The sequence below is a fragment of the Apodemus sylvaticus genome, chromosome 4, assembly GCF_947179515.1.
Source record: "Apodemus sylvaticus chromosome 4, mApoSyl1.1, whole genome shotgun sequence".
Taxonomy (NCBI): domain Eukaryota; kingdom Metazoa; phylum Chordata; class Mammalia; order Rodentia; family Muridae; genus Apodemus; species Apodemus sylvaticus.
In genome coordinates this window covers 142,267,448-142,279,902 of record NC_067475.1, presented here as the reverse complement: position 1 = coordinate 142,279,902, position 12,455 = coordinate 142,267,448, and the positions used below count along the sequence as shown (strand labels likewise).

The 12,455-nt window shown below is 47.8% G+C and overlaps 1 protein-coding gene across 6 annotated transcripts in view; it reads right to left on the bottom strand.

The window, feature by feature from the left end:
- The window catches only part of Fndc3b (fibronectin type III domain containing 3B), a 293,040-nt gene that overhangs the window by 76,476 nt on the left and 204,109 nt on the right, over positions 1 to 12,455 (bottom strand). For all 6 annotated transcript variants that reach the window (XM_052180717.1, XM_052180723.1, XM_052180720.1 and 3 more), the window contains exons 8-9: positions 6,642 to 6,796; positions 3,934 to 3,993 (exon numbers count right to left, since the gene is read on the bottom strand). In XM_052180717.1, the coding sequence (XP_052036677.1) occupies positions 3,934 to 3,993; positions 6,642 to 6,796 (215 nt within the window). The remainder of the gene's footprint in view (positions 1 to 3,933; positions 3,994 to 6,641; positions 6,797 to 12,455) is intronic.

Sequence of the window (12,455 nt, the reverse complement as noted above, 5' to 3'; positions counted from 1 at the left end):
ACTCCACCCAGGGGAGCCAGCTACTTGTAAAGACAGCTTTAAGTCAGTAGACTCTCCGACTACCAATGCAGTGGGGGAGGGAGCGGAGAGAGGTATCACTCGAGGCTATCAGACAATCTGTGGACAGGACAGACCCTGAGCAGAGGAATCAAAGGAAATCTGAGGTGGCGGGCGGGCCGGGGAAGGCCGCTGAGAGGCCATGGGAGCAGGGAAGGCGGCTGAGAGGCCATGGGAGCAGGGAAGGCCGCTGAGAGGCCATGGGAGCTGGGAAGGCTGCTGAGAGGTGATGGGAGCAGGGAAGGCCGCTGAGAGGCCATGGGAGCAGGATAGGCCGCTGAGAGGCCATGGGAGCAGGGAAGGCTGCTGAGAGGCCATGGGAGCTGGGAAGGCCGCTAAAGGGCTGACAAGAGCGAAGCACAATGGTGGGAGAGGAAACTGCGAAACAAAGCCCAGGACTGTCCGTCCGCAGAAGCTATGGAAGCTTATTAATTGGAATAAAGGAACTGGGAGGCCTAAGGCCACGCCAGTACACAGTTTAACAACGTACAGAATGTTTTAAGTGCCGAGACTTCTATAGGTCTCAATCAAAATGTCTACTATTAAGAACTGGAAGTGGCTGTGGTGTAGCCCCCTCATTGGCCAAGTGCTTGCTTGCCCAGCACAGCATAGGCCAGGTATGGCGGCACACGCCCGCAATGCCAGCCCTTGAGAGGGAGAGGTCAGGAGAGCAGAACTCAGGGTCATCTCTAGCTTCAGAGACTCTTTCTCCAAAAAAATTAGGCAAACAAATACTATCAACCAGAAGGAGGAAATGCTGTTACAAGAAATATCCCGGTTGCCTTAGTTAGCTCTGTGGGCTTGCACCACTTGGTCCAAATTCTTGGACCAAGAATTTGACATATCCAAATTCTTTGTTAAAGGGTCGGTGGACTTAGCTGCTCCTTTTGTGGTATTTCCACACAGCCCACTCTAGTGTAACAGGTGACTGCTGAAATTATGATTAACATATTTCGAGAACTTTGAAAGTTTTCTGTTTTACTGCAGAACGTTACAGACAACCACACTTGATCAAACTGCAGAGAACGAGAGATCACCATGTAATCCCCAGGCCCAACTGAAACAGCCACAGCAGTCCATGCACCTGAGGGGAGCTAAGAAGGGCAGGGTCCGAGACGGTCAGAGCCACGGGGACAGGACATTTCCCAGGAGAATGTCTCCTAGAAATGTCAGGAAAGCTGCATGCAGATAGACTCAGAACATGGCAGCCTAAAGAAGACTTGAGTAAGGATGCCACCAACAGACATGCTAGTGTGGAAGGCGGAAGGTACGCACACATCAACCCTAGAGAAAGACCTACAGGCAAAGAAGGGATGTGGAGAGATGGAGAAACAGTCAGCCCGAAACACATACATACATACATACATACATACACACACACATACATACACACACTCATATACATACATATATACATGCATACATACATACACACATACATACATATATACATGCATACATACACACATACATATACATACATGTAGCATTACATGGATTAAGCAGTTTTTGTGTGTATGTATGTATATACATGTTTGATATATAATTATATATATATATACACACACACACACATATACTTACTTGTGTGTGTGTGTGTGTATAAGGGATGTATATGAGGAGTTAGAAGGTAGAAAGGGAAGGGAGAAATGATGTGATTTTAATTTTTTTAAAAAGTATTATAAAAAGACCCAGAAGTCAAATATTTTCCAAGTTTCCTTTGTATTGAGACAGGATGGTAATGAAAAGGGCAGATTTGTCACAACATTCAAGTTTTTTAAGAAGAACATTGTAAGACATCAAGGAACAGGACATTAGCAAGCTAACCCTTAGTAAAGCACTGACAGTAATAACCTTAGAACACGGAGCAAAGGGAATGAGTGCCAGCCAACAGACGACTGCATTCTCAAGGCTGCTTTGCAGGTTAACATTTCCCGTTTGCTCAACTGACCATGAGAAGACGGGTAAACAGTCTCTGTTATCATCTTAGCTTTACAAACTATATGCACTTGTGTGAAGTTTACAGCATCTGGGTGGAAGCTAAATGATTCAAAACACAAGGTCCTGGTTTAAAGAGCAGCAACCCCTTGCCGTAGAGCTCGTCTATACCATACAGCTGCCAGGCAGATGTCCACGATGACGGCATAAATTAGTGTAGAGAACATGCGCCTCTATGAGCACACTGCAACCTCAACTCCTTCCTGCTTGCCTCCGTTTTCTATTTGAAACAGGGTCTCAGAATTCCCAGGCGGGCCTCCAACTCCCCACCCCCCCCCCGCCCCCAGCCCAGGATGACCCTGACCTCCTGTGTCTCCTCGCCTGGGACTGCACATGTAACTCCATGCTTCCCCCACCCCCTACGCCTTCACACTTGACTAATAGATCAACCTCTGTGGGTGTGGGTGTGCGTGTGCTTGTGCGTGTGCAGGGATGCACACACATGCAACCAGAGGACACCTCTGGGTCAGGGTTCTCCTAGCGGGTGGGATGAATTCGGGTTGGCAGGTCTGGCACCAGGTGCTTTACCCTGAGCCATCACATGCACTCGGTTTCTGGCAAAGAAAAAGCCGCCATAGAACTTTTACTGATGAAGTGAAAACAGTGATTTATGGTGGAACGACACTGGAGCTCCAGCCTCTTACAAGGCTACCTCGCCTCCGCCCCACCACAAGGGCCTCTGTGTTCAGGATCAACCTCTGGAAAACACACAAGTGTACTTCAAGCTGTGACTTTAAAACACAGCCATAAAGTCAAACACCCAGACAATGACATTTTCTGCTGAACTTGAAAACTAGACCAAATAAACTGCATTTAGGTGTCTGCCTAGAGGGAACGGATGGATGTACCACTGAATCCTGAGATGGGCTCCGTAGCCATTTGCATCCCAGGACGGCTGGGCTTTCTCCTAAGCCAGGTAGGCCTGTTCCTTGGGGTCACAGCCTGAGTCTCAGAAAACCCGCAGAGGCGTTCCAACGACAGGGCACTCTGCAAAGGCTACTGTTTGCTCAGAGTGGGCTTGCTCTATCCGACAGAATTCCATATCTGTGTTATTTGATTATTTCAGAATCTACTGACTTTTAAGACCCAGACCTGTTCTCACATGGGAAGGTTTGCTGCTGTTATCTGGACTGAACACAGAGGTTTCATTATGATGACTCTATGGTTAAAAAAAAACATGCTTGATGGATATGTGTGTATGTATGTATGTATGCATGTATATATACATACATACACATATATATATATACATACACACATGTACACTCACGTACACGTACACATACTCACATACCAACACAAAAGAAAATATATACTAAAACACACCATCCAATAGACCTTAGAAGTCCTTATAAAATGATTGTGTGTGTGTATGTGTGTGTGTGTGCGTGTATGAGATGAGTGTTGTGTGCCTTCATCACTCTCCACCTTATTCTCTGAGACAAGGTAGTTCACTGAACTTGGAGCAGACCTACTGAGCCGGAAGTGCCCTGACCTGTGCAGACAGACTAGTCAGCAAGCCCCAGGGACCCTCCTGGCCCTGCCTCCTCAGAACTGGGATCACCGGAGGGATCCTTAGAACTGTCCTGCTGCTGAGGCTGTGCACTGCTGCTGGACACTGAGCTCATACATTCATGTCACTTTACTGACTGAGCCATCTCCTCAGCCCTAAAATTACATTTGAAAATGAAAATGGACCTCCATTTTTGGTCCCAGAAGCAGTCAGTCCTGGGGCCTTGAAATTGCTATACTCTGAACAGAGGGTGAACGAATGACCACGACTTGGCGTTCACACCGTCCATGAGGGAAACGGCATTCAATGCCAGCTGTTGAAGAAGACACGGGATGCACAGTGGCGACTGTGGCTGTGTCACTCACCTCACGTGGTAATCCGTGGCAGGCCTGAGATCTTTCAGGTTACACTCCAATTCTTCTCCACTGGAAAACAAAGCCTTTGTTAGTTTAATGTTGGTCTCAATGGCAGAGAAGCTTTGGGAGAGGACTTCACAGTCATCCACAGTTGCTTAAATACTGCTATGTCTGCGTTCACCATAACTCAGGCACCAACCTGACTGGGTTGGTTTCCGCTGTGTTTTTAAATTGAAAATCAGACTCCTTTGAGATCCCAGTCTTCTCCTGGCAGGAACCCCGGAGAAGCCCTTTGCACAGGACTGCCTAGTGAGCTCGCAGTCCACCCCAAGCCCCCAGGAAATAGCTCTGACATGAAGTAATGCACTTCTGTGAGCCCAGGGGAAACTGAGTCTCGATCGAGATGGTGAAGGCACAACTCACACAAAGGAAGATGGGCTCTGTTTAATCATGACGCAGAGGCCAGGCCTTGTGGCAGAACTCTGGATGCTGCGTAGGACTATCATAGATTCAAGGACAGCCAAGAGGACCGCACAACCAAACCCTCCCTTAATTTTTTTTTTTAAAAGATGGAGGCTACGCGTGTGTCCATAACTTATTTTTCATCCTTCAAAATGATCGAATGGAACACTAAAGAGACCAAACTAAGTTCCTTATCTGACCTGAGCCTGAGGGGTAAAAGACACACACTGCCAAGGTTTTCAAAATAAGAGACAAGGTCTTCACAACAGAGTCAGCTGGCAAAACTGGAGTCAGGACAGTTACATGAACGTCCGGTGGCAACTTTATGTTTACAAAGCTGATAACTGCAATGTGGTTATCTACAAAAAATGTCCTTGGGCTCAGAAAACATCCTGAAACACTTGGTGGTAAAGGGCTTTACAGCCTTATAAAAAGAAATATACAGAGAACAGAAAAATACACCGCTATCTATGTAACAGGACAAAGGGTCAGTGACAGGAAGACATCAGCACTACACCTGCAGTGCTCATCGATGTACCCAATGCTCGGTGTCCGCACTTCTCCCAAATAAAGTTGTCATAAATGTCAAAGAAGGAAGCTATGTCCAAACCTAGTTTAACCTGTATTACAACTTAAAGTAATTTGTTATCTGCTAAACTAGACCAAGAGAGAAAAACAGCACAGTCATTGAGAGTTTGAGCATTTTGGGGGGAGGAGTATCCTAAAGAATGGACAAACCATGCGGGCTGGAGTGGAGGGGAAGTGCTCCCTCCTGCGGAGCCCGGTTCCCCACCTTGGGAGGCTAAGGCCACAGTCTGCCGGGTTGCCTGCCTCGCTCTTTGGGGTGGTAGTACACACCTGTACTGGGGTTGCAGGACAAGGACCCCTGAGGACAGGAATTCCTGACCAGCGTGGGTGGCAAGTACACTCTCCCCGTCTCTAATTTCTGAGGGACAGGGTGGAGGCTCTATTTTTTTCCAATCTGTCTCTAATTGTATTTTTTCCAAAAATCAAATACAATGACTGGGAGCCTAAGCACCGAGTTGGGGTTTCATTCCAAGCACAGAAGGCTAGCTCTTGCAGAGGGGTGATGACATGGTCTCTGCCTGGTGTGGTCTCTGCCTGGCGTGCTCTGGCATAGCTCAGTAGGACGAGGTTTGATGGTGCCAGGGCAAGAGCAGGTGCTGGAAACCGCAGGACACAGCAGGGACACAGCAGGGACCAGGGCAGAGTCAGCAGAGCAGAGCGGGAGGGAAGGGTCAGAGGGAAGGGTCAGCATGGGGACAGTTCCTTTCTCGTCTCTTTTTCTTTTCACTAGTCCACAAACTCACTCACTGGAGTAGCAGCCATGAGTGTAGACAGGAAGATGGCAAAGTGCTTGGCATTGGTGAGCTGTAGATCCAGAGGAGAAACACAAGTTTCCAGCTGAGACACGAGTGGGGTCCGTGTGAGCGAGTGACCCCACTCAAACACCAGTAGGGTCCATGTGGGCGAGTGACCCCGCTCAGACACCAGTGGGGTCCATGTGGGCGAGTGACCCCGCTCAGACACCAGTAGGGTTCGTGTGAGTGACACAAGTGGGGTCTGTGTAAGCGAGGGACCTAGCTCAGAACCAGTGGGGTGGGGTCCGTGGGAGTGAGTGACACAAGTGGGGTCCGTGTGGGTGAGTGACCTTGCTGTGAACAGTCCGTCAAGGCTACTCACAGGGAGGGCCAACAAGTATTGTACCTAAGGCTCACGTTCTGATTCCTTGCTCTGCAAACGTGAGCTGTTCAGAGGAAAAAAGGATTTGACTCTAGTGGCTTGTTTTAAATCACAGTTGGAAACCAGGTATAAATCCCCACACCAGCTAATATGTGGGACTCCATAAACAGGGGCCAATCTCTTCCTCTGTGCACTGAATTTGGAACCATTTTAGACAGTTTTTGTCCTGAATGACCTTGGTGGAAAATTTTTATTAATACTGTATTGACAACTAGCATATAATCAAGAGATTCACTTCACCATACAGTCCCGTGTTACTAATTTCTGATTAATAATTAATTGGACAAAATTAATTAGTTCCTGACATTGTAATTACTAACTTTGTCCAGGCCTGAGAACTGAATCCAGGGTCTCACGCATGCTAGGCTCATGAGCTGGCCCCTGTGATAACCAATGTTTAAAAGGAAATTTGCATCAGATGAATTTCTCATTTTTTTCTCTTCAGTGATACAATTTAGCAGCAGAGAAAACCATGTGAGATCACACTCTACCTGTAAATGATCTTGTATTTCCCATCTCGCCCTTTGTCAGATAAGGCGACCTCATAGCTGTAAGGGAAGGAAAGACCACCACCGTGGGGTCCACAGGACAGTCCGACAGGGGGTGCCCAAGACAGCACGACTGCTCTTGCCTGGATATTAGACACCTGAAAAAAGAGGGGGGGGGCATGTGTTAAAAAGTGTCCACCTGCGTTCCTCCCTGAGCCTGACAATTCCAGGTAAACAAAGCACTTTCTAGAAGCCTTACAGCTTTGCTGTGTGTTGAGTTATCCTATGAAGGGAACGCCAGCTCCAGAGAGACCCATGGTCCTGAAGATCTCCAGGAGAAAACAGAAGCGAGGACCAGGCTGACGGGAGCCTTCCTTTCTCCACTGTCCACTTCTATCCAGTTATTGTCACCTCTGCTTAAGACTTCAAAGGGACTGCGGGAGCAAAAGCTCCGACTCTCCTCACCTCTGCTGAGCCCACTCCGGCTGCAAGCTCTCCTTGGGCACCCCGGGATATGCTCCCTGCTGCCACAGCACTGGTCTGCTCATTTTAAAACAGGTCTAGCCTTGGCTTCTTTCCCTGACTCGTCTCAGCTGCCCCGAGGCTCTCTAAGTTGTCTCCCCAAATAACTACTTGTACACGATGCTCTCTGTGTTCCTAGAGAAACCCAACCTGGTCCATCAGCCTTAATCCTTTAATGCAGATCTAACAGTGAGGCTTTCGAGCTAATTTTCCAAAGACTGTTTATGGCAGCGTAGTTCCTGGTCTGGATAACTCATTAAAGTGAAAGTATAGTAAGTCTCAGTAACAGAAGCCAGAGCTTAGTGCTCACACAGACTTTACAGTTGACTGCGTCTAGGTGGGGATGCACAGGGATACAGCCTGTTGTTTTCTCCTGTTTCTGCACTATCTGATCAATACAGACTATGAAAATCTATATACCCAAAATAATGTACAAGCCCGGACGATGGGTAGGGAGATAAACGCAAAGCATCCTTTCTATTCTTGCTACTTATTCCAATATTTACAGATATCCCTTCGTACGATTTCTGTTCTTTACAGACATAACACCATGGCATATTCTCGTATTCACCCTTCCAGACCCCAGGTGGACCTCACCTCACTGCCGAGTAGCCTCAAAGTGCCACACTCACCATCACACCGCTGCGCTCTGTAGGACCCAGTGGGGACTGCTACCACTGCTAATCCCACCCCTGCTCTGTGCCAAGCTCCCCTGACAGACTGTGGTACTCCCCGAGGGCACAAACTAAGTCACAGTCAACGGCGATCAGTGGCTGTTGAATAAAAACTGAATCAGAGGGAATACAGCACATCAGTTTCTGATAGAGTCCTGCAGGACAAGCGACAGACCATCTAAGACCGATGCAAAGTGACTCAGTAGGAAAGACTATCAGAGAACCAATCTCCAGCCTTCCAGCTGTGGCTGCAGACTGCCAAACTCCCTCCTGCTGTGCCTTCCACTGACTAAACTACACCATCTAATGGGCAAGAATGTGGGACCAAGAACCACTCTTGGTGTGTGACCAGCTGCCCTGTGCTCCTGCCCCCACAATGTCCCATTTACTGCACCAAAGCGCCTCAAACCATCAGCACAATCAGCCCTTCCTCCCTGTGTGGCTTCGGTAAGGTGTTCGTTCACAGCAGCAGGACAAGCAGCTAATACAAGGAGAGTTAGTGTTGCCGCAGTGTGTAGAGAGGTACACAGGGCACCAGGGACTGACCAGGGACAGTCCGCGGACTCTCCTCCCAGGACTGCTTGTCAGTGTCTTGGTCACTCCACCTCTGGGCATTAATCCCTTTGTTTGTTTCTCTGATTAGCTTTTCAGGCAGTTTCTCACAAAGACCAGGGTATATGCGAAATTCTTCCACATACCTACACAAGCAATCTTTAGCTACTGAGCGTTTTTTTATGATTTTAATTGCAGAGGTGCTGTTCTGCTATGAAGGGTTCAGTTTCCATTAAAAAAGACAGGCTGCCCACACCTGGAAGACATCTGCTGGGGTGACAAATGGCCGCCTTGCCCCATTCCGAGAACCAAGTGGGTAGTGACACTGATTCCATGACTGGGTGTGAATTAACACGTCTCAGAACAGCCCAGCGGAAGCCGGTGCTCCAGACACCAAGCACGCATTCAGAAACTCGTGCCCTTTCCTCGCAACTGCTACAAACACACTTTCCTCCACGAAGATTTGATTATTTCAGTGGGCAGACATGTGATGCTAGAAGCACCACCTAAAATAGTGCTTACTCCCCCACTAGACTGTGAGCCAGGCTTGAGGAGATGTAGGCACCTGTGGAAGCACAATCATGCCAAGGGCCTTCCCAACACAAGTGCATGCTGGGAACTCAGCATTGATTCACAAGGACAGGCATTCTGTGAATTCCTCTCTTAAGCTCTGTCAGCAGCTGGCCTCCGGCTTCTGTTCTTTAGCCACTGGCATGTGGGAGAGTACTGGGCCTCCCTTAGGACTTGGAAATCACTTCCATCTCAAGGTAGACTCCAGGAACTATAGCGTGTCTTTGACGACAAGGCTGCCAGTCCTCAGATCTATGTTCTTTGCATGGGTCAGGGGTGAGCTGTGAGGTGAGATCAAGCCCTGCTCTAGTCACGCACATGTGTGCTCGACTGTCACACTGCAACCTCTCACTCTGTGCCCAAACTCTCTCACGAGTGCTGACCACTGAGACCTAGGATGTCGTCAGTTGTTCGCTGCAGTGATCGCCATGGCTACAGACACATTCTTTCGAAGTATAACTGCTTTAAACATGTGCAAGAGGTCTGCCACCACTACACGTCAGGATCGTTGGAATTAGTGATAGACATGGTTTCCTGGTCTGAGTAACTAGGCACAATCTGACTTCAGTAGCACTGATATAAAAGGGTCTTTGGAAAGTACGTGAGCTAAATCGGCATAGAAATTAGTTAACTGGTTAAAAATACCCAGGGGACTTATAAAACTACTAACTACTTCTAAATGGCCACATATCAGTTAGAACTCAGATTCCAACATGAGAGTAGGTGTGTGTGTGTGTGTGTGTGTGTGTGTGTACAGTAAGATATATTAACTTGTATCAATCCTCACACCCTTTCTCTCTCCCCCTTCTATCCAGTGTTTGACCTAGCCTATAAAAGTCTACGTTTGTTTGTTTGTTTGTTTTTTTGTTTTTATTCTGAGAATTGGGCTCTAAGGGATAACCACCAATATGGTGAAGGAATATGCTGAGGAAATAGTATCACAGAAATTGGTAAATTTGAAAGCAGTCTTCATGATGGGTAACCCCCCAAAAAAACGCAGGAGAGGAAAGGGTAAAAGATGTATATTCAAATCGACAGCTTCAGGCCCCTCTGCTTTGCCAGCTCCTGAGGTGGTGTCTATTGCCAGACACCAGGCTGTGCATCTTTAAGGAAGCGCCTCTGCCAGGGACTGGCTTCTCCTAGGTTTTGCTTCTGGCACGGACAATGGATTGGTTTTTCACACTAAACACTGGCTGATGGACACGATGCACAAGCACTGTTCCGTGTCACCTGCCTTTCCATCAAGAACACAAGCAGCTCACCAGGACATGGGAGGCTGCACTGACCTCCACTCGCTGAGGGGCTGCGGCCAGCGGAATGGCTGCGAATTCCTAAACCACAAGCCAGCATTAAAGCTCCTGCCTAGAACAGAGCAACGGCCTTGGCAGCCGAGTCCCCAAGGCACCCAAGGACAGAGTCCAGGACAGATACCTGGGTTTCAGTAGACAGACTTAACAAAATTGGCCAAGTATTCGGATCTCTATAAGGGAGCATCAAATGATTCATTCTACCTGAGGTACCCAAGGTTACAGAAAGAGGACTGTGGTCTACAAAACCCGCATGCCACTTCTGTACTGGAATTATTAGCAAAAACTCCAAAGAAGAAAATCATTGCTTTTTTCACTTAAAGTTGGTCGAAAATTTAGCCAACGGGAATTAAAGAACTGCTCAACCTTCTTCTGCAGCTTGGGTTCTTACCCTGGAGGGCAGCCTGCCATCCCCCTCATCCCCAAATGTGGTACGGAGCTGCCTCTTGCGTAAGAGTATGCTAAAAACTCTTAAAGAAGTATCTTCTAAGTAATCTAACAAGTAACTCTTTCCTCAGATTCCCATGCGGTTTTTATTACATTAATATTCAGAGACGAGGACACTGAGGCTCCTTGATTTATACCAGGGAGGAGCAATCTCTTGTCTATGGTTAGGAAGATACTTGATAGCCACCAAGAGGCCACTCCCTCCCAGCTGCTGGCTGGCACTGTCACATCCTCTAGCCCGCCTTGCCCACATTGGCCAGTATGTGGGCATCTGTCCTACCCACTGGAGTCCAGATATGTCTGTCAGACACTTCTTCAGCAAACATTTGTCAAGGATTCTATATGTCAAGGACAGTCATAGCTAGGTCTTGGGTGCACGAAAACTATGGGACAACCGTGCACACAAACTTTAGAAAGAAGACACAAAAGGCGAAGAACAAGGGTGGGGGAGAGAACACCTTGCAAACGACTGGGCTGGGAGTAATGAGCAGCTGGCACCAGGCAGAGGAGGGTGACCTGGAGGAAAGTGAGTGTCACCCAGAACACCGCCCTTCCCAGGCCGGGACTCAACCGGGGTCCACGCAAGAGCAATAAGAACTCTTCTTCTTTCTTTTCTTTTCTTTTTTTCTTTTCTTTTCTTTTCTTATTTTTTTTATTTTTTGGTTTTTCAAGACAGGGTTTCTCTGTGTAGCCCTGGCTGTCCTGGAACTCACTCTGTAGATCAGGCTGGCCTCGAACTCAGAAATCCGCCTGCCTTTGCCTCCCAGAGTGCTGGGATTACAGGCGTGCGCCACCACCGACTGGGTGAAGAGATTTCAGAGCTCAGAGAGTATCCACCAGATGAGAATAGGCCGGCCAGCCCACCCATGCCTGGCCAGACAGCTCCCCCCCTCCCCCGGGGCTTGCCAGAATAGCGTGAATTACAGTTTTAAAAAATATTTCCCATAGTCGGGCGGTGGTGGTGCATGCCTGTAATCCCAGCACTCTGAGAGGCAGAGGCAGGCAGATTTCTGAGTTCGAGGCCAGCCTGGTCTACAGAGTGAGTTCCAGGACAGCCAGGGCTATACAGAGAAACCCTGTCTTGAAAAAACTAAATCTAAAAAACCAAAAAAAAAAAAAAAAAAAAAAAAAAAGAAAAGAAAAAACATCTCCCGCAACACACTTCTATCTTTCTGGGTCCGCTGTCTTGCTCCAACTCTTCTGCCAACTTAAACCAACCTGTAGATGCAGCCCCGATCGATCACTTACACCTTCTCCTAGAAACCCCCAATGTCTGCTGGACCCGGCCAGAGTACTCACCTCCAACAAGGGCCCTCACAAGCAGCCTATAATGCCCACCTTCCAATGCACCCGTACTTTTTGGTTTAGTCCAATTGTGAGCCTGAGGTCTATTTGGAGTCTGCTGACTAAGAGCCTCAGTCTTTGTAACACACAAAGAATCAAGATTTTTCAGTTCCACCAGAAAAACATTTCCCAAAACTTTGGCTCTCGAATCTCAGACAGAAGGCTGAATCAACATTATGAATTTCTATCTGAATTTCAAAACACCTGGCAAATGGGACTGAATTGCACAACACCACCACCCCCTTCTTTCCCTTGCTATTGTACCCAGTATCCTCGAATATATGAATGTTACTCTGAAAGCTACCTGAGGAAATACCTGGGATTTCTGAGGCTTTTCAAAATGTACTTACTCTTCCTCCATTTACAAAGGCAACAGGAAATTACCAAGAACAATCTGCTCT